General features: G+C 43.8%; 1 protein-coding gene across 2 annotated transcripts in view; it reads right to left on the bottom strand.

The window, feature by feature from the left end:
* The window catches only part of LOC121579272 (double C2-like domain-containing protein beta), a 161,787-nt gene that overhangs the window by 12,749 nt on the left and 126,304 nt on the right, over positions 1-22,734 (bottom strand). For both annotated transcript variants that reach the window (XM_045224125.1, XM_041893733.2), the window contains 2 exons: positions 20,203-20,329; positions 1,250-1,407 (listed from right to left, as the gene is read on the bottom strand). In XM_045224125.1, the coding sequence (XP_045080060.1) occupies positions 1,250-1,407; positions 20,203-20,329 (285 nt within the window). The remainder of the gene's footprint in view (positions 1-1,249; positions 1,408-20,202; positions 20,330-22,734) is intronic.

Raw genomic sequence — 22,734 nt, 5'->3', positions numbered from 1 at the left:
CTTGTCATACATTCCCCCAGCCTGTCAATCAAATGTTTCCTTTGACCACGTGTAACTCTCAGTGGGACCACTGCCCTGTCAACTGGTGTGTGTGTGTGTGTGTGCAAAAGAGCTACAGGCTCAGTACAAAAGCCCAGTTTATCATCAACACAGTGGGGTGGAGCGACTCAGTGTCCGGTAGCCTTCTGAAGCCAGACAGCCATGACATAGACATTGGGTGTCAGAGGATGGGAAAATCATTGCAGCTCTCCTTCTCTATTCAACAGAGCATACTCCTCCGCTGCATCTAAAATAGCATCCTATTCCCTATGTTGTGTAATAGGGAACCATTTGGGAAGAAACCCTCCTTCAAGCCCTCATAAAAGTGAGTCTGTAAATGTATTATCTGGGCTGCGAGTTTTTCAGGCTTCGGGAGCGGTTTTCAATTGCTGGTTGGAATTGCCGTCCTCTCTCTCTCTCGATGAGTCTTCCTCCTTTCCCACTGGGCACACACTGGTTGAATCAACGTTGTTTCCAAGTCATTTCAATGAAATTACGTTGAACCAATGTGGAATAGACGTTGAACTGACGTATATGCCCAGTGGGTTGTTCTTGTGGAGTTCTTGCCAGTGTAATGTATTCCATCGTTCAGCGAGATGAAAGAAGTGCAGTAATGTTCAGGTGTGATTAAAAGAACACCCATTCATAATTGCAGCCCTCAGGATGGCCTCTTGCGCAGTACGTCTCTTTCAAGTTGGGGAGTAATCACAGGAGATTCACAGCTGAAACGTTAGCACTGCTGCTAGCTGTTCTGTTCCAGGGACACTACACTCTGTGTCGAATGTGGATCTCGCTCTAGTCCGCTAGCAATGATTGCCAGCCCTAGGCTTAGCAAGAGACTTTGGCTAAATGTCAAAGTAAATTATGTGATCATTTTCCTCGTGAGTGCAGGGTAATCTGAATTGTTGCATCATTACATCTACATTCAAAAGAGATATTGGCTGATAGGCGATGTAGAGATACATCTTTGCCTGTTATTCAACACTAGGATGAAATGTATTGGTCTAAGAGTGTATCAACCAACATTTCCAAATGGAGGGAACTTTTGTTTCCTTAATAAAAACAGAGAAAAAAGAATAAACCAGAGCTTGATTCCATAGAGACAGACCTAAGGGATGATGAGGAGTAAACATCAATCCAGTACCACTAGAGGTCTGGAGTGCATGTGTTTGGGGACATGTGCTATCTCCAGGATGTGTGACAAACTCACGTTTTGACGTAGGGGTCTGAGAAGCCGTTGGCGTCCATGGCGGCGAGGTGGGCACAGCGGACGATGCCCACCACCAGGCCAGACTTCTGGGAGCTGTACTTGAGGGAGATCATGATACGCCCTCGCTCCTCCAGGGACTTGTCATCTGTCTTGTCGATCTGCGCGGTAAGGAGTGGGGACACACAGGGGTCAGGGGTCAAAGGTAATGAGCATAGTGAGTAGATAGCGGAGGTGTCATGCTCGATAGCTACAGTCTTACTCACATCACATTATATACTGTATCCTATACCACCATCATTATTAAGAACATTTTGATCCAAAGTGGATCTTCATGAAGTCCAAGGGTTTGATCAACAGTTTAGAAGACAACTTGCTGTCTCCAGAAGTTACAATGGTTAATATTCCCCTCCACAACCCATTACATGAGGAGACTGGAGGAAGATACTGAGTGGGATGTACATAGAAACTCTAACAGTTAAGATTGATGCCCAAGTTTTGAGTAAGGGCTTTGTAGATGGGCTTTTTCTCCAAATGCAAATGTCATGGATCAGATTGGGAATCCAATCGAATGTTGTGACTTGATTTGGAGTTTGAATTTGCTAAGTATTGCTGTGTACTTCTTGGACTACACCTATAATCGACTCACTGTCCACCTTATCGGAAATGCACTTTGCCCAGAATTCTGGGCTAATGACACTAGCTAATTGGCTGTGCAGAAGGCGTCTCTGATGATTCCCGCCCTGCTGTGTGACTACTCTGTCTCGTTTACGTTTGCTCTGGGCTTCACAGAGACATCCTCAGACAGCCTTCCGGTTCAAATGGTGAGAGAGCGTGGTGGATGAGCGATGGGGAAAACAACCGTGCAGTGGAGAATTTGAATAGATTAAATGGACTTCAAGACGGAGACACAAACAATAACAGCAAGTCAAAACGCAGACCAAAGAGTAAGGGCAATGAATGGAGAGAGAGAGAGAGAGAGAGAGAGAGAGAGAGAGAGAGAGAGAGAGAGAGAGAGAGAGAGAGAGAGAGAGAGCAAACAAAGAGAAAGAAAGCGTGAAATAGAGAATTGGAAGTTGGTAAGGGGGGCAGATAAAATGGAATGCACGCTACATTGCCATATTGTCTGAGGTTCTTATATCTTCTACTGTGGAAATGCCTTGACATATGTCACATTATTCATAATGGAACACACAATATTGTGAATCTAAAGCAAAAGTATGTAAGTGTTCCTAATAGCATAATGTTTCACAAACATACTGGAAATACCCAAAGTGATGTATTGCTGAGGTAGAAGAAAGCATCCAGCATCCATATGGTGACTAACAAGAGACGGCATGAGAACCAACAAATTTGTTCTGAGCAGATTGTCACCATCCAAAGTCCTCTTTAATCATGACTCCAGCCCCGTAGCACTGATCCCAGATCAGCTGTAGCAGAGTTCAAGGGGCCACCTCCCCTACTACCCCCTGATTCAACCTGACCACTCTCTGATCAACCCTGTCCTGTTGCCCCCGGTTACGCATCTACATCAACATCCTTTGACGGCATCAAGTGAATCAGCACGGTCACGCAATGATGGAGTGCATTGACTTGCTTTGGTCAACAGCTTTCTCCCGATATCCCTCTGTTGTGGTTTGTGCTGATCCCTGCAGTACACTACATTGAGCCCCCGAAAACACAGGAGCAGCAAATATGTCATGGACTCTCTTCCCTGCTTGATGGGGAAAAAGTGGCTGCCAACCCCAGTCTAATTAATAATTGGCAGAAGTCTCAGCTCCAATTTTTGTCGGTGGTGTCTTGAATGGCTATGAATAATTCAGCCCAAATGTTGAAAGCGATTCATTCTCATTTCCAGTGTGTGGTCAAGGTAAGTACTATGTAGCCTTGGGCAATCTGTTTGTCATGTAGCCGACACCTTGGTCATTGTCAAACCACATCTTTCAGAGTAAGCTGAATCCACCCTGATTAGGGTTGCAACGTTCTGCTAACTTTCACAAAATTCCTAGGTTTTCCAGAAATCCTGGTTGGAGGATTCTGGATTACCTGCTTAATCCCTCCTGCTTTTGGGAATGTTCCAACTGGGATTCATGGAAAACCTGCAAATCTTTGGCAAAGTAAGTGAAATTTTGCAACCCTAACCTTGATAATGAATCAAATATATCACTTGTGTTAAATTTGTGAATCCAGAACTAAAATCTTGTGTAATTGCATCAGAAACTACATTAGGTTCTGGGGGGAAATGTTGAGAAAAGACACTAGAGTGAGGAGCGGAAGCAGGGCAGTAGCTCCACACCCCTGTCTTTGAAGGTTTCGGGCTATAGGCCAAATGTCCCCTCCCCTTCCGAATGTCAAAAGACGAACACACCCGTTAAATCGTGATTTGTTCAAATAACATAGGATGAAAAACCTACACGCAGGAACAACTGTTGCTCGTTAGTCGTCGTAACCCACAGTCTTTTGACCGACGTTACGATACCATCTATGTTACGTAGTCTGTCCACGAGAGAGTATTGAATACAGAGGGAACGACAGAGCAACGACAATCATCAAAAAACTAACCAATCAACTGAATGCTATGAGGCCATCTTCACACCAGAAGTGTGTGCTGTGGTCCTCTGTAGCTCTGTAGCTCAGCTGTGTGCTGTGGTCCTCTGTAGCTCAGCTGTGTGCTGTGGTCCTCTGTAGCTCAGCTGGTAGAGCACGGCGCTTGTAACGCCAAGGTAGTGGGTTCGATCCCCGGGACCACCCATACACACAAAAAAAAAAAATGTATGCACGCATGACTGTAAGTCGCTTTGGATAAAAGCGTCTGCTAAATGGCATATTATTATATTATTATTATTATTAATGAGAGCCAGCCAACGGATACAAGCACACACCAAAGGGAAGGGGAGGGCTTAGCAGTTGGTACTCAGCACACAGAGTGACTGAGGACTGAGACCCTCTCGAAACTACCCTCAGTTGGTACTCAGCACACAGAGTGACTGAGGACTGAAACCCTCTCGAAACTACCCTCAGTTGGTACTCAGCATACCGAGTGACTGAGGAAGACTGAGACCCTCTCTAAACTACCCATAGTTGGTACTAAGCACACAGAGTGACTGAGTAGGACTGAGACTAGAGCTGGCACAATAAACAGAAAATTACAGACACCTACGTTGGTAATTTTCTGTGATTTTGCTACACAACGTTACTGTAGAATGTTCTAAAACCATTATTTGGTCAACAGTAATAGCCCATGCACTATGTTGATTCCTGCTATAAAAGTATCTGCCTGTCCCGGTTCTGCTGTCGGCTGCTGTGTGAGCGAGCCACTCTCACTCCCTCTCCCCACCGTGTGCACCTAGGAGGGAGAGATGCATTCTGAGAAGCACAAGCATGACCGTTGCTCAATATGCGGGAAAATTACAGTTTTCAAAGCAAATACTGTTGTTCAGTTGTAGTTACACAGAGGAGAGTCACAGCTTTCCGAGTATATTTTCTGAACAAAAATATAAATGCAACAAAAGATCCCAGAAATGTTCCATACGCACATAAAGCTTATTTCTCTCAAATTATGTGCACAAATTTGTTTACATCCCTGTTAGTGAGCATTTCTCCTTTGCCAAGATAATCCATCCACCTGACCGGTGTGGCATATCAAGAAGCTGATTAAACAGCATGATCATTACACAGGTGCACCTTGTGCTGGGGACAATAAAAGGCCACTCTAAAATGTGCAGTTTTGTCATACAACACAATACCACAGATGTCTCAAGTTTTGAGCTAGCGCACAATTGGCATGCTGACTGCAGGAATGTCCACCAGAGCTGTTGCCTCCAAAGTCGTTTGACAGAATTTGGCAGAACATCAAACAGGCCTCACAGTCGCAGACCACATGTAACCACACCAGCCCAGGACCTCCACATCCGGCTTCTTCACCTGCGGGATGGTCTGAGACGAGCCACCCGGACAACTGATGAAACTGGGTTTGAACAACTGTCAGAAACAGTTTCAGGAAAGCTCATCTGCGTGCTCGTCGTCCTCACCAGAGTTTTGACCTGACTGCAGTTCGACGTCGTAACCGACTTCCGTGGGCAAATGCTCACCTTCGATGGCCACTGGCACACTGGAGAAGTGTGCTCTTCACGGATTAATCCTGGTTTCAATTGTACCGGGCAGCGTGTATGGCGTTGTGTGGGCGAACGGTTTGCTGATGTCAACTTTGTGAACAGAGTGCCCCATTGTGGTGGTGGGGTTATGGTATGTACAGGCATAAGCTACGAACAATGAACACAATTGCATTTTATCTATGGCAATTTGAATGCACAGAGATACCGTGATGAGATCCTGAGGCCCATTGTCGTGCCATTCATCTGCCGCCATCACCTCATGTTTCAGCAAATGCTCACCTTTGATAATACACGGCCCCGTGTCGCAAGGATCTGTAGACAATTCCTGGAAGCTGAAAATGTGCCAGTTCTTCCATGGCCTGCATACTCACCAGACATGTCACCCATTGAGCATGTTCCAGTTCCCGCCAATATCCAGCAACATTCCACAGGCCACAATCAACAGGCTGATATATAGCTCTATGTGAAGGAGATGTGTCGCACTTCAGATACTGACTGGTTTTCTGATCAACGCCCCTACCTTTTTTAAGGTATCAGTGACCAACAGACGCATATCTGTATTCCCAGTCATGTGAAATCCATAGATTGGGGCCTAATGAATTTATTTCAGTTGACTGATTTCCTTATACTGTATGAACTGTAACTCAGTAAAATCTTTGAAATTGTTGCATGTTGCGTTTATATTTTTGTTCAGTGTAGTTCACTCTGTTTGCTGTCTCTCTCCCTCTCTCCTCTTGCAGCTGCTTCCCACACACACCAAGCCTCGCCCCCTGTCATTCCAACAGTTCACCCAAGTGTTTTGATCTATATCGCAAGTCAAATCACAATATTTGGTTAAGAAAATCACATTTTTGCCCCATATCGTACAGCCCTAGTCTCAGCCCTCCTCAGTCACTCTGTATGCTGAGTGCCAACTGAGGGTCGTTTAGACAGGGTGTTAGTTACAGCTGGGTGATGTGGACAACAAGTAATATCGTGATAAATGTAACTATTTTGCTCGATAAAAATAAATACACTTTTTTATTTTTATGGCCTACTTTACATTAGCGGCAGCCAGAGCTCCAGACAATTTTTTTCCAGTGCCAAGTAAGACAACTGAGATGGTAGCCTATGATTCAAAAAGTAAGCTATTTCATCTAACATATCCAGGGAATGCATGATTTATATTTTGATGTGCAACCTGGCAAAATAGGATCCAGAATTATCAGATGTATTTTTGGCTCTTCAGAGAATTTGTGTACAAAACATTATGAACACCTGCTCTTTCCATGATAGACTGACCAGGTGAATCCAGGTGAAAGCTATGATCCCTTATTGATATCACTTGTTAAATCCACTTCAATCAGTGTAGATGAAGGGAAGGAGACAGGTTAAAGAAGGATTTTCAAGCCTTGAGACAATTGAGATATGGATTATGTATGTGTGCCATTCAGAGGATGAATGGGCAAGACAAAATATTTAAGTGCCTTTGAACGGGGTATGGTAGTAGGTGCCAAGCGCACCGGTTTGTGTCAAGAACTGCAACGCTTCTGGGTTTTTCACGCTCAACAGTTTCCCGTGTGTATCAAGAATGGTCCACCACCCAAAGGACATCCAGCCAACTTGAAACAAATGTGGGAAGCATTGGAGTCAACATGGGCCAGCATCCCTGTGGAATGCTTTCGACACCTTGTAGAGTCCATGCCTCAACGAATTGAGGCTGTTCTGAGGGAAAAACGGGGGGAAGGTGTTCTTAATGTTTTGTACACTCAGTGTATTATTCACCACCTGAGGAAGAGGGAACTCAAAACACTTAGCTAGATTGCTAACTCTAAATATGATATTGTTGCTAAATTGATTAATCTATCAGTAAATGTAGGCTAATGTCCTACAAAAACTTTCCAGCGCCAGGCCTAGGCTACTTTGTCACGGATGCCGCCGAGGCTGCTCCTCCTCCTTGCTCGGGCAGGCTTCGGCGTTCGTCGTCCCCGGAGTACTAGCTACTACCGCTTTATGTTTTCGATGTTTGTTTTGTCATGTCTAGTCGGTACACCTGTTGCGTCTCATATATTGGGCTCATACGTCACCCTCCTCTGGACATCCTGGTATTGGCCGGACAGTGCACTGCCTTAGTGAAAAGTACTGGTGGCCAACATTGACTAAGGACGTGAGGGTTTATGTCTCCTCCTGCTCGGTGTGCGCTCAGTGTAAGGCGCCTAGACACCTGCCCAGGGGGAAGTTACAACCCCTGCCCGTTCCACAACGGCCGTGGTCTCACCTCTCGGTAGACTTTGTCACGGACCTTCCCCCTTCCCAGGGGAATACCACTATTCTGGTCGTTGTGGATCGGTTCTCTAAGGCCTGTCGTCTCATCCCAATGCCGGGTCTCCCTACTGCCCTACAGACTGCTGAGGCTTTGTTTACCCACGTCTTACGGCACTACGGGGTACCCGAGGATATAGTGTCTGATCGGGGTCCCCAATTCACCTCTAGAGTCTGGAGGGCGTTCATGGAACGCTTGGGGGTCTCGGTTAGCCTTACCTCAGCCTTACCTCGGGTTTCCACCCTGAGAGTAATTGGCAGGTGGAGAGAGTGAACCAGGATGTGGGTAGGTTTCTGAGATCTTATTGCCATGACCGGCAGGAGGAGTGGTCGGGGTATATCCCCTGGGCAGAGATTGCCCAGAACTCTCTACGCCATTCCTCTACGAATCTGACCCCTTTCCAGTGTGTGTTGGGGTATCAGCCGGTTCTGGCACCATGGCATCAGAGCCAGATCGAGGCTCCTGCGGAGGATGAGTGGTTTCGGCGCTCGGAGGAGACATGGAACGCTGCGCATGTACATCTGCAGCGGGCTATCCGTAGGCAGAAGGCGAGCGCCGATCTCCACCGCAGTGAGGGTCCAGTGTACGCACCTGGAGATCGAGTCTGGCTCTCGACTCGAAACCTGCCCCTTCGCCTGCCCTGCCGGAAGCTGGGTCGGCGGTTTGTGGGCCATTTAAAGTCCTGAGGAGATTGAACGAGGTATGTTACAGGTTACAACTGCCTAATGATTATCACATTAACCCCTCATTCCATGTGTCTCTCCTCAGGCCGGTGGTAGCTGGTCCACTCCAGGACAGTGAGATACGGGAGACTCCTCCGCCCCCACTGGACATCGAGGGGGCTCCGGCGTACTCAGTCCGGTCCATTGTGGACTCGAGACGTCGGATGGGGGGTCTGCAGTATCTCGTGGAGTGAGAGGGGTACGGTCCGGAGGAACGGTGCTGGGTGCCTAGGAGGGACATTTTAGATCCCTCCCTCCTGACGGAGTTCCACCGGAGTCACCCCACGCGCCCTGCTCCGCGTCCTCCTGGCCGTCCCCGAGGCCGGGGTCGGCGCACGGCTGGAGCCGCGCGTCAAGGGGGGGGTACTGTCATGGATGCCGCCGAGGCTGCTCCTCCTCCTTGCTCGGGCAGGCTTCGGCGTTCGTCGTCCCCGGAGTACTAGCTACTACCGCTTGATGTTTTCGATGTTTGTTTTGTCATGTCTAGTGGGTACACCTGTCGCGTATTCTGTATTGATTATGTCACGTATAAGTTCACCTGTTTTATGTTTTGTCTTTGTATGTTATTGTCCGCGTGTCTTGGATGCCTTGTGTCGTTGTTATACTCATTGTGTCATTTTACGCATATGGTGTTTTTTCCCTCCAGTGTTGGAGACGTTTATTTTCGTGCGTATTTCGTGTTCTAGTAAAGTCGTCTTTACTTATCCTCTGTGTCCTGCGCCTGACTCCACCACCGCATACACATCAGCCTTTGACATACTTGATGTAGGCCTATGCAACTGGTGCGCTCAGCTCCGCTCTGCGGGCGCATCAAATCCATACAGCCTACTCCGATTGTAAAGTGGTGCAATGAACTCAATATTAAGAGGTGAGAAATAAATTACACTTAAAAATATAAACGCAACATGCAACAATTTCAAAGATTTTACGGTGTTACAGTTCATATAAGGAAATCAGTCAATTGAAATAAATTCATTAGGCCCTAATCTATGGATTTCACATGACTGGGAATACAAATTAAGTAGGGGCGTGAATCAGAGAACCAGTCAGTATCTGGTGTGACCACTAGGGTTGAATGGCGGGAACCCGGTTACCGAGATTTACCGGGATTTACCACCCAAAACCACTGCGAGTAGGGCTGTTGCGGTGACCCTATTAACACCACACCGGCGGTCACGTGTCATGAAGGCAGTCAAATTCCACATGACCGTTTAATCACGGTAATTAGGCTTCTCCAAGCTCTGATGCTGCTGCTGGTCATTAGTAGCCTACCAGACTTGCTAACTACCTGGGACTCATCACTCTATTGTCCCTCTAATCACTCTGACATCAATGCAAATGTTTTCCAAAATCTAATCAAACACTTCATGAGAGCCCATGAGCTAATGTTGCCCAACATCTCTATAGGCTATGCAATTGTGGGAGAAAACAGAGTGATGGGTGCTAATAAAAAGAGGAGGATCCCGTCAGCTTTCTATAGGCTAGGCCTACTATATTTATTTCTCAACTTTCCTAATATTAAGCACATTGCTTTTATTTACAACAGGAGTATATGAAAATAAACCACGGGGAAAAGCGTCCTCCGTTCACTATTTAAGTGCATAGATTACATGTATTTTTTGCCACTGCCCCTGTTTCGATACAGGTGCATGATAATGGTCCATTCTAAATCAAAACAAATGTCACACATATATTATTTAGTATATGTAAAGACAAGATTAAATCAAGAATAGTCTGATGGGTGACAATATTAGCCTATCACTTGTGAATTATATATTATCACTTGTGAATGACGCCCAGCATAAGAAACAATGCCAATTTCTTGCGACTTGTTCGAATCATAGTCGCACATCTCATGTAGCCCAGCCCATAGGCCTATATGTTTTAATAAGGTTTGTATCACAACTAAAGTGGCCAAATAACTTCTTAAAATTAATCACATTAATCCGCTTTACAAGTGGTGCAGAGCCTAACTGGCATATGTAAGCAGCACGTGAGTTTCAAGTTTGGGGAAGATCATTTTTACCATAAAAATGCACCTTTATAATAAAAGCATTACATGCATAATTGCATTTGCTGGTGTTTTCCGCTAATGGAACATTCGCGCTTATAGCCTACTACCACGTGCGCATTGCTGCGCTTATAATGTGAAGAAATAGCCTAATAGTTTATAAAAATGTTAAGCTAAAGGTTCTGATCAGCCACATTGCATAAAAACGTTTTTTGATGCTAGTGGTTGTATTAATTTGGGATCTATCGCATCCCACAACTGTCCCAGAATATTTATTTCTCGCACAGAATAGAATAGGTCGACTTTTGTACCATGGGGGATAGTAGATTGACATAGGCTAGTGCTTTTGCTGTTCATTAGGCCTACTCATCTTGTTGGCTGACGAAAAGTAAATGTGGACAGTTCTTCCAATATGCACCTCGGAATTGGATAAGGACGCGCGCAGTTGTGTCCCCGATGTGTCTGTCTTAACTTGTAGCCTGTGAGAAAGACCCGATCACCAGACGGAGAGCCCGTGTGAGTGAGAGAGCTTTGGATTGCGCAGCACACTCAGGGAGAAGGGCACAACTTAGCACTCCGGGCCGCAAAAGGCACAGATTTTATAAAGGTGCATTATGGCCACAAAGGGGATGCCGCTGTGAAATTTGAGCCATTATCAAGTGCTTTTCCAATTGTGAATGAGAGACTATTGGAGTGTGTACAGCCTGCGCAAAAAACTAAGCAGAGCTCATGCCTTTCAAGCTATTTTTTTTTTTAATCGCCATTAGTCTCATCATGCAGCCTTACAATGTATTAAAAATCAAAACATATAGCCCAACGTTTGTCGAACAACTAAAGTTACATTATTAACTCTAAATTAAGCATATAGGAATACCTATTTCTTTGTTAACCGCTCAACACAGAATAGCCGCATGTGCGCACTCCCTCAAATCGTTTGGAGAAAATATTTATTTTATTCAGCTTTGTTCAATTGTATTCTTCATACTATAAAATAATATAAAATAATGCCACGGAATTATAAGCAAATCTTGTCTGCTAAATGAACTAATGTAGCCCACAGCCATTTGGCATAGCCACATCAGAACCTAACATAAGGACAACTCAGAGTATGCTATTATTTTCTTCTGAAATAGACTACATTTCTTCATATCATGTTTCTTTAGACCTGTCTAAAATAAATAATGGATTTATTGTGAAGGTGTAGACTATATTACATGGATTTATTAGACTTTTTAAAATGGCTTGTAGGCTGTGTGTGGAAGCCAGGACATGCTAAATGTGTTTATGTTAATTAACGGTCAATTACCGTGAGACCTACAGATATTTGCTTGACAATCACCGGCTGACGAAATTTTGTGACCGCCACGGCCCTAACTGCGAGAAACCGGTAAATTATAATAAATTATTTTTATGAACAGCATGGCGTGAAATGGAACTGTTAAATTATATGCAATATTTAAATCTGAATCATCAATACTCAGGGTGGGGACAGACAGCCCATCTCAGTATGGAGCGCAGTACACAATGCATGTAGACCTATCATCTCATCATGGTAACTTTTTTTTAAACTTGTGACAAGTAGGCCTACATTTGCTGTAGCATAGTGTATGCTACAGTAATATAAAGACCGAATGCTCTTCTAATTTACCCATCTCCATCTGGCTGTCGAGGGTCACCTTATTATTTAATTGTAAAGATTATTATTTCTTTAAGAGTTTTAAATCAGCCTATCACTCGAATACCGTTGCTTTAAATCAGTGCACGCGCGAGCACTCTCTAGCAGTCTTTCTCTCTCTCCATTTTATTTTTTATTTTTTTATTTTACCTTTATTTAGCTAGGCAAGTCAGTTAGGAACAAACTCTTATTTACAATGACGGCCTACACCGGCCAAACCCGGACGACGCTGGGCCAATCGTGCGGACGACGCTGGGCCAATTGTTGAGATGCAGTGCCTTAGACCGCTGCGCCACTCGGGAGCCCAACTCCATTCAAATTGCATCCAAAATAGATAATCCTGTTCTAGATTTATATATAGCCCTATATATAGATGTCCTAGCGTACCTCTTTCAGGTAATACATTCAATGCAGTATTAGTCTTATATTTAGCTAATTAATGATGGGTTATGCATAATAAGCTTCTAACTTATAGCCTCCGTCTCTTGTGCAATATGCATGCACATGTGCTCTGCTGGCCTCTCTCCTTAAAAAACGCACCTTAGCTCTTGGAGTCCCATGCAGGAAAAGCTAGACTAGAATGTCTTGCTGGACATAATAAAAACAAAACAAAATCTTACACCAATAGACTAGTCGAAGAGGGACGCAAGCTCTTGTTTGCTGAATGTTAAATACAGCAGCCAATAGAACTCACAGGTAGTTTGAAAGAAGAGCGAACATGCGATGGCGGTAGGCTATAGCAGTTATTTATTCATACCCATAACCATTCAATCTTCGTGAAGAGAAGTGAAAGCCTTCTGCATCTAATTCTAGTCCTATATTATTCAAGGATGTCATTAAAATGATGAAGATAAGGCCAACAAAAGAGGAGGTATGCTAATAACATTAGGGGAAATATTATGAAAGGTACACTACCAGTCAAAAATTCGGACACCTTCTCATTCAAGGTTTTTCTTTATGTTTTACTATTTTTTACATTGTAGAATAATAGTGAAGACATCAAAACTATGAAATAACACTTTTTTTTTTCTTTTCTTTTTTTTCACCTATATTTAACCAGGTAGGCCAGTTGAGAACAAGTTCTCATTTACAACTGCGACCTGGCCAAGATAAAGCAAAGCAGTGCGATAAAAACAACAACACAGAGTTACATATGGGGTAAAACAAAACAAGTCAAAAATACAACAGAAAATATATATACAGTGTATGCAAATGTAGCAAGTTATGGAGATAAGGCAATAAATAGGCCATAGTGCAAAATAATTACAATTAGTATTAACACTGGAATGATAGATGTGCAAGAGATGATGTGCAAATAGAGATACTGGGGTGCAAATGAGCAAAATAAATAACAATATAGGGATGAGGTAGTTGGGTGGGCTAATTTCAGATGGGCTGTGTACAGGTGCAGTGATCGGTAAGGTGCTCTGACAACTGATGCTTAAAGTTAGTGAGGGAGATAAGAGTCTCCAGCTTCAAAGATTTTTGCAGTTCGTTCCAGTCATTGGTAGCAGAGAACTGGAAGTAATGGCGACCAAAGGAGGTGTTGGCTTTGGTGATGACCAGTGAGATATACCTAATGGAGCGCATACTACGGGTGGGTGTTGCTATGGTGACCAATGAGCTAAGATAAGGCGGGGATTTGCCTAGCAGTGATTTATAGATGGCCTGGAGCCAGTGGGTTTGGCGACGAATATGTAGTGAGGACCAGCCAACAAGAGCGTACAGGTCACAGTGGTGGGTAGTATATGGGGCTTTGGTGACAAAACGGATGGCACTGTGATAGACTACATCCAATTTGCTGAGTAGAGTGTTGGAGGCTATTTTGTAAATGACATCGCCGAAGTCAAGGATCGGTAGGATAGTCAGTTTTACGAGGGCATGTTTGGCAGCATGAGTGAAGAAGGATTTGTTGCGAAATAGGAAGCCGATTCTAGATTTAACTTTGGATTGGAGATGCTTAATGTGAGTGTGGAAGGAGAGTTTACAGTCTAACCAGACACCTAGGTATTTGTAGTTGTCCACATACTCTAGGTCAGACCCGTCGAGAGTAGTGATTCTAGTCGGGTGGGAGGGTGCCAGCAGCGTTCGATTCAAGAGCATGCATTTAGTTTTACTAGTGTTTAAGAGCAGTTGGAGGCTACGGAAGGAGTGTTGTATGGCATTGAAGCTCGTTTGGAGGTTTGTTATCACAGTGTCCAATGAAGGGCCAGATGTATACAAAATGGTGTCGTCTGCGTAGAGGTGGATCTGAGAGTCACCAGCAGCAAGGGTGACATCATTGATATACACGGAGAAAAGAGTCGGCCCAAGAATTGAACCCTGTGGCACCCCCATAGAGACTGCCATAGGTCCAGACAACAGGCCCTCCGATTTGACACATTGAACTCTATCTGAGAAGTAGTTGGTGAACCAGGCGAGGCAGTCATTTGAGAAACCAAGGCTATTTAGTCTGCCAATAAGAATGCGGTGGTTGACAGAGTCGGAAGCCATGGCCAGGTCGATGAAGACGGCTGCACAGTACTGTCTATTATTGATTGCGGTTATAATATCGTTTAGGACCTTGAGCGTGGCTGAGGTGCATCCATGACCAGCTCGGAAACCAGATTGCATAGCGGAGAAGGTACGGTGTGATTTGAAATGGTCGGTGATCTGTTTGTTAACTTGGCTTTCAAAAACTTTCGAAAGGCAGGGCAGGATGGATATAGGTCTGTAACAGTTTGAATCTAGAGTGTCACCCCCTTTGAAGAGGGGGATGACCGCGGCAGCTTTCCAATCTCTGTGGATCTCAGACGTTACGAAAGAGAGGTTGAACAGGCTAGTAATAGGGGTTGCGACAATTTCGGCTGCTATTTTTAGAAAGAAAGGATCCAGATTGTCTAGCCCAGATGATTTCAGAACATCAGCTGTCTGAATTTGTGTGAAGGAGAAGCGGGGGGTGGTATGGGCAAGTTGCAGTGGAGGGTGCAGAGCTGGTGGCCGGGGTAGTGGTAGCCAGGTGGAAAGCATGGCCAGCCATAGCAAAATGCTTGTTGAAATTCTCGATTATTGTAGATTTATCGTGGTGATAGTGTTTCCTAGCCTCAGTGCAGTGGGCAGCTGGGAGGAGGTGCTCTTATTCTCCATGGACTTTACAGTGTCCCAAAACTTTTTGGAGTTAGTGCTACAGGATGCAAATTTCTGTTTGAAAAAGCTAGCCTTTGCTTTCCTAACTGCTTGTGTATATTGGTTCCTAACTTCCCTGAAAAGTTGCATATCGCGGGGGCTATTCGATGCTAATGCAGTACGCCACAGGATGTTTTTGTGCTGGTCAAGGGCAGTCAAGTCTGAGGAGAACCAGGGGCTATATCTGTTCTTAGTTCTGAATTCTTTGAATGGGGCATGCTTATTTAAGAATGAGAGTAAAGCACTTTTAAAGAACAACCAGGCATCCTCTACTGACGGAATGAGATCGATATCCATCCAGGATACCTGGGCCAGGTCAATTAGGAAGGCCTGCTCGCTAAAGTGTTTTAGGGAGCGTTTGACAGTGATGAGGGGTGGTCGTTTGACCGCGGACCCGTTACGGACGCAGGCAATAAGGCAGTGATCGCTGAGATCCTGGTTGAAGACAGCGGAGGTGTATTTAGAGGGTAAATTAGTCAGGATGATATCTATGAGGGTGCCCATGTTTACGGATTTAGGGTTGTACCTGGTAGGTTCTTTGATAATTTGTGTGAGATTGAGGGCATCTAGTTTGGATTGTAGGATGGCCGGGGTGTTAAGCATATCCCAGTTTAGGTCACATATGGAATCATGTAGTAACCAAAAAAGTGTTAAACAAATCAAAATATATTTTATATTTGATATTCTTAAAATAGCCACCCTTTGTCTTGATGACAGCTTTGCACACTCTTGACATTCTCTCAACCAGCTTCATGAGTTAGTCACCTGGAATACATTGCAATTAACAGGTGTGCCTTCTTAAAAGTTAATTTGTGCAATTTCTTTCCTTCTTAATGTGTTTGAGCCAATCAGTTGTGTTGTGACAAGGTGGGGGGGTATACAGAAGATAGCCCTATTTGGTAAAAGACCAAGTCCATATTATGGCAAGAACAGCTCAAATAAGCAAAGAGAAACGACAGTCCATCATTACTTTAAGACATAAAGGTCAGTCAATACTGAACATTTCAATAACTTTTAACGTTTCTTAAAGTGCAGTCGCAAAAACCATCAAGCGCTATGATGAAACTGGCTCTCATGAGGACCGCCACAGGAATGGAAGACCCAGAGTTGAAATTGCAGCCCAAATAAATGCTTCACAGATTTCAAGTAACAGACACATCTCAACATCAACTGTTCAGAGGGGACTGTGTGAATCAGGCCTTCATGGTCGAATTGCTGCAAAGAAACCACTACTAAAGGACACCAATAATAAGAAGAGACCTGCTTGGGCCAAGAAACACAAGCAATGGACATTAGACCGGTGGAAATGGGTCCTTTGGTCTGGAGTCCAAACTGGAGATTTTTGGTTCAAACCGCTGTGTCTTTGTGAGACGCGGAGTGGGTGAACGGATGATCTCCGCATGTGTAGTTCCCACCGTAAAGCATGGAGGAGGAGGTGTGATGTTGTGGGGGTGCTTTGCTGGTGACACTGTCTGTGATTTATTTAGAAATCAAGGCACACTTAACCAGCATGGCTACCACAGCATTCTGCAGTGATACGCCATCCCATCTGGTTTGGGCTTAGTGGGACTATCATTTGTTTTTCAACAGGACAATGACCCAACACCTCCAGGCTGTGTAAGGGCTATTTTACCAAGAAGGAGAGTGATGGAATGCTGCATCAGATGACCTGACCTCCACAATCACCTGAACTCAACCCAATTGAGATGGTTTGGGATGAGTCGGACGGCAGAGTGAAGGAAAAGCAGCCAACAAGTACTCAGCATATGTGGGAACTCCTTCAAGACTGTTGGCAAAGCATTCCAGGTGAAGCTGGTTGAGAGAATGCCAAGAGTGTGCAAAGCTGTCATCAAGGCAAAGGGTGGCTATTTGAAGAATCTCAAATCTCAAATATATTTTTGGTTACTACATGATTCCATATGTGTTATTTCATAGTTTTGATGTCTTCACTATTATTCTACAATGTAAAAAATAGTAAAAATAAAAACCCTTGAATGAGTAGGTGTGTCCAAACCTTTGACTGGTACTGTATACATGCGTCAACCTACTAATTATACAAATAGCCCCTATTATATTTCAAATTAAAATCAAATTCGCTAGCCTATACTTGTAACTTTGTAGGCCACATGTGCTGCACCAGAATCACATGTTCTCTCCCTGCTTTATCATGGTTTGAACAATATGCAGAATTTCAGTCCATATAATACAGTATAATACAATGCAGTACAGTAATACAGTTCACACTCAAAAAGATTAGCCTACTGGAGCTTGTTTCATTTATTTACCCAAGAGAGCATATAGCTAGCTACATCTATGGGCTTTTATGTTTTTCTGTGGTGCGTAATGTGCAGTAGCCTATATCATATAGATATTGGATAACGGCACATTCATTTGGGCTTTTTTGAGCTTGGGCTCATTAAATGTCTTTAATGTAGGGCTCATAAAATGTATGGCTTATCAGGCTCAGGTAGCATCAGGCTTGAATTTTCGATCAAAGCTCTAATGAAATCCAGACATAGGCATATTTATATGCTTTATAATGCTTTGCTTTTTGGAGGGAAATACCAGGTTACCCAGGAGAAAAATGATTTATTCTCGGGATGGAACATTTACCAGGAAAATATTTAACCCTAGTGACCACCATTTTCCTCATGCATACATATCTCCTTCGCATAGAGTTGATCAGGCTGTTGATTGTGGCCTGTGGAATGTTGTCCCACTCCTCTTCAATGGCTGTGCGAAGTTGCTGGATATTGGCGGGAACTGGAACACACTGTCATACATGTCAATCCAGAGCATCCCAAATATGCTCAATGGGTGATATGATGGTGAGCATGCAGGCCATGGAGGAACCGGGACGTTTTCAGCTTCCAGGAATTGTGTACAGATCCTTGCAACATGGGGCTGTGCATTATCAAAGGTGAGCATTTGCCCACTGAAGTTGGTTACGACGCCGAACTGCAGTCAGGTCAAGACCTTAGTGAGGACAACTAGCATGCAGGTGAACTTCCCTGAGACGGTTTCTGACAGTTTGTGCAGACATTCTTTGGTTGTGCAAACCCACAGTTTCATCAGATGTGGAGGTCCTGGGCTGGCGTGGTTCCACGTGGTAGGGAAATTAACATTAAATTCTCTGGCAACAGCTCTGGTGGACATTCCTGCAGTTAGCATGCCAATTTCCCCAGCACAAGGTGCACCTGTGTAATGATCATGCTGTTTAATCAGCTTCTTGATATGCCACACCTGTCAGGTGGATGGATTATCTTGGCAAAGGAGAAATGCTCACTAAAAGGGATGTAAGCTAATTTCTGCACAAAATTTTATGTTTTTGTGCGTATGGAACATTTCTGGGATCTTTCATTTCAGCTCATGAAACATGGGACCAACACTTTACATTTTGCATTTATAATTTTGTTCAATATATAACAACGGATGTTACGTGCGGCTGAGTGGCATTTTTTTTGTTGTTGCATGAGATATGGATATTGCACATGTCAATATTGGGATTTCAATGTGAATTCGATTAATTGTGCAACCCTAACTGAGACCCTCTCTAAACATCCTCTGCTGGGGTGCTTTGCATCGCTACAAAGCAGCTGAATACAGGTGGGAGGCTGGCTACAAGAGCCCAGCTGGTCTGCACACACACGCACAGGTGTGCATGCACACAAACACTGACAAACAAAAACAGTGATGCACGCACGCCCACAAACACGCACATACAGGCTTGTACACACACACACACACACACACACACACACACACAGTAGAAGCTGTGGTAGCAGAGGTGACAGCCAGAGGGAAGCTCTAGACATAGGTGCTTTTTAATTAAACAATAAAGTGAAGAGTCTAATTGAGGAATGAGAAGTGTGTGTGTGTGTGTGTGTGTGTGTGCGCGCTCGCGCGCGTGTGTGTGTGTGTGTGTACAAGCCTGTATGTGCGTTAGCAGCACGTAGATCAGTAATCCACAGGCTGCCCATTGGAAAGCCAGAGAAAAAAACAATGCTGCTCAGTCAAAGGGCTAAGCCTTCTCTGAGTATTCAGAGCAGATCGTGTCGTTGACGGTAAGAGAAAACTATTTCTGTGAGCGCCTCTTAACCAGATGAAATTAGGAGATCTTAACGACATGCTCGGATAAAAGAGTGGATATTAAGAAAGGGCTCTGAATAGATATCAATATCTACCCTATCAATCAGCTAATTCGTAAAAAGTAAAGCTCCCAAAATAAGATTCTTGGAAACAGCAACCCACATTTTCAGAAAGTTTAGAGAATCTAATTTTGCAGCTCAACGAAAGATCGATTTAGTAGATCTCAAGTTCAATTGCAATTAAGGTGGAGCCATCGTATGTGAAAGAAGCTTGTCCATATTTGACTAGCGACAGTAGTGTAAAATAACCACACAATAGCTATTTTGATGACAACAACATCCTCCAGTGCACTAAGTAAGTAGCACTCGTGAGTAAATCACATGCCTCCGGCATCCATGCCCAGTCCTTGTTCAGTCCTTGGTAAATATAATTGCTTGTTCTATGGATTATTAGAGACTGTCATTCTCTCTGGTCTTTAATGCTGTAAACCTGCTTAATTATTTAAAGGAGAGAGGCAGTGTTGAACAGAGCCCTCAGTAAGTGGTGCTTCATTGAAATGACTGTGGTTGTTTCATGATGTTAATTTACAGTGTGCACAGTGTTAAAAGGGGCTGTATGTGAGATGTTTCATGGCCCATTGTTTATTAATGACAGGAGACATACAGTATTGATATCTTTCAACACTAGGAAAGATTTATATTTAGGCAAATTATCTGTACATACAGAATATAACATTTACATGTCAATGTTTGTAATTTAGCAGTGGAGGCCAAATAACCAATTTACCTTAGGAAATACCTTAGGAAATGCTTCATTTCAGGAAATGCTTAAATTTGCCTTCAAAGGGGAGGATGAAAAAGGCAACTTGATAACTTACAGGTAGCTGTTTCTCCAGGCAGTTGTAAAAGTTCTTGGTCTGGTTGGGCTTGAGTTTCTTGAGGGGGATGCGTGTCTCTCCGATGAACTCATTGTGGCGGAACTTGTCCTCATCACACACTGAAATCCTGAAAGTGCAGAACGAGAGAGAGAGAGGAAAGAGTAAACGAGAGAGAGAGCGAGAGAGAGAGAGAGAGAGAGAGAGAGAGAGAGAGAGAGAGAGAGAGAGAGAGAGAGAGGAGTATATTAAGGGTCAGAGTAAGGTTTTGATGTGGGAGGATAGGAGGATAACAAGCATTCAGACATATTCAGATCAATCAAAAGATACAAAGCAGCTCCAAGAGAGATAAAAAATCAGAAGAGGGCAGAAGAGGAAAAATGGGGAGATATTGAGAATGAGTCAGCAGCAGTAGAGTTGAAGTGACTGTGGGCTGCATGGTGGAAAAATTACAAAATTATGTTTAATAATGTTTATGCATTGAATAGTAGTTTTATGCAATGGAATAGGGTTCTCAGTACTCTCTCATCTGTGTCTGTGGGACTGAGTTGGGCCTCTAGCTTGGCGCTGGCAATTGATTTATGATGGCTTGGTGATAAAGGTGATAAAACCAACAGCCACATTCCATTCTATGATTAGTGGTACCAGGGAGGAGATGGCTCGGGTATGGATAATGATGAGAGGAACCTTGTCATAGGGGCCAAACTCTGGTTTCTATACAATAAGAACAGTCTTCACAGCAAATGCTATCTGGCTGGGGGATACTCTTTTTCTCATATACCAAGCCTCACCTTTTGACCCATTCCACACATCTGCTGTTTGTCATGTAGATTAAGAGGGTGTATCTTTGATAGAAAATATATATTTGTATTCTCTGTATGTCGGAGCTCTCGGCCCAACACTTTAGAGTGTTGGGTCGACCAGCCTCATATTGCAGAGCACTCACTATTCACTTGTATGTGTGGCGTGACCTGCTCCCTTATTAATACGTTTTGAATAAAGTAATATCCTAATTGGTGATTGACCTTGTCTCTCCTCATTATTGATTAGAATTTCCACGACAGCTGCTATTTAATCAAACCCAGTCACCAGGTTTCCCGGCCGTTAGATCAGTAGCGACAAATGGAATTTCAAGAATTAGCCATCCCTGGGAGTCGGTGAGGTATTTCGTACTTCTGTATGTCAGGAATGATGTGAGGTAGTATGGTAGTTTCTGCAGAGAACTTTGTAAATGAACAGACGACAATGATGCGTTTGCTGTGTTGCCAGTGATGGCCAACCCACTTCATATGACTGAATAGAGCCCTATTCCCATAGAAATCGAATGAATAGAATGGGCTTGGAAGCTCTAACCCTGGCAATTTGACTGGTAAACTTGTGATGCAATAATTTCCATGGTATTTTGGAATGGTCTATCAATTGATGCTGGATTGCCATGTTAATGTAGAATGTTCATTCAAATTATGCTAACTGATGTGGCTCATGCAATGAAATGTATTTTGTGTAATGTCAGTTGAGTTGACTCAACAAATCACAGTACAGATTGAAGGGTACACTTCCCACTTTTACTTCCTGGCATGGGTCTAGGTTGAAGATGGGAAGGTTAAGACAACGGGATTCTAATATCCCATAACTCTTTGCAACAATGGGACCAAGATTTGTGACGACGTTGTCTTAACCTGTATCATTTAGACCTAGGGCAAGGGTACACTCAAAATGGCTGCAGTCCACCCATTTTGCCATCATTGACTTGAATGGAGACCCCCTTTCTATTAATTCTATTTTTATACCTATTCCTCCTCTCTGAGACTACTGGAGATATTTTAGTGTTAAGTTGGTCATTGTTTTCTCATGTACAGATAACTGCCAAAATAAAGGAAACACCAACATAATGTGTCTAAATAGAGCGTTGGGTTGGGTTGAGATCTGGTGACAGACGGCCATGGCATATGGTTTACATTGATTTTCATGCTCATCAAACCATTCAGTGACCACTCGTGCCCTGTGGAAGGGGGCAGTGTCATCCTGGAAGAGACCACACCCATCAGGATAGAAATGCTTCACCATAGGTTGAAGGTGATCACTCAGGCTGTGTATTTATTGGTGTTTACTTTGCCCTCTAAGGGGTTGAGTGGACCTAAACCATGCCAGGAAAATGCACCCCACACCACATCAAAGCCGCCAGAACCCTCATTTACTCAAGTGTTTCCTTTATTTTGGCAGTTACCTGTAGCATTTGAAACCTCACAGACCAAGTAGTTCTGTGTGGCCCAGTTGGCAATGCCATGGTTGTGGATTTAACATACAAAAAATGTATGCACTCACTGTACTGTAAGTCCCTTTGGATAAAAGCGTCTGCTAAGTAATACGTTTTTTATTTCTGCTGAATGTGTCAATAACATTTCATGAACCGCCTGCCTTCTGGCCTTTAAAACAATTATGCACGTATACAGGCAGTTATAGGAGACCATAATGATGTGTTATGAATGGTTATAGCAAGTCATGTAATGCACTGAGCATAATAACAGGGACAGC

This window comes from Coregonus clupeaformis, chromosome 13 (genome assembly GCF_020615455.1).
Source record: "Coregonus clupeaformis isolate EN_2021a chromosome 13, ASM2061545v1, whole genome shotgun sequence".
In the NCBI taxonomy this organism is placed as follows: domain Eukaryota; kingdom Metazoa; phylum Chordata; class Actinopteri; order Salmoniformes; family Salmonidae; genus Coregonus; species Coregonus clupeaformis.
The sequence above is the reverse complement of the archived record's forward strand: the minus strand, read 5'-3'. Positions and strand labels throughout refer to the sequence as shown.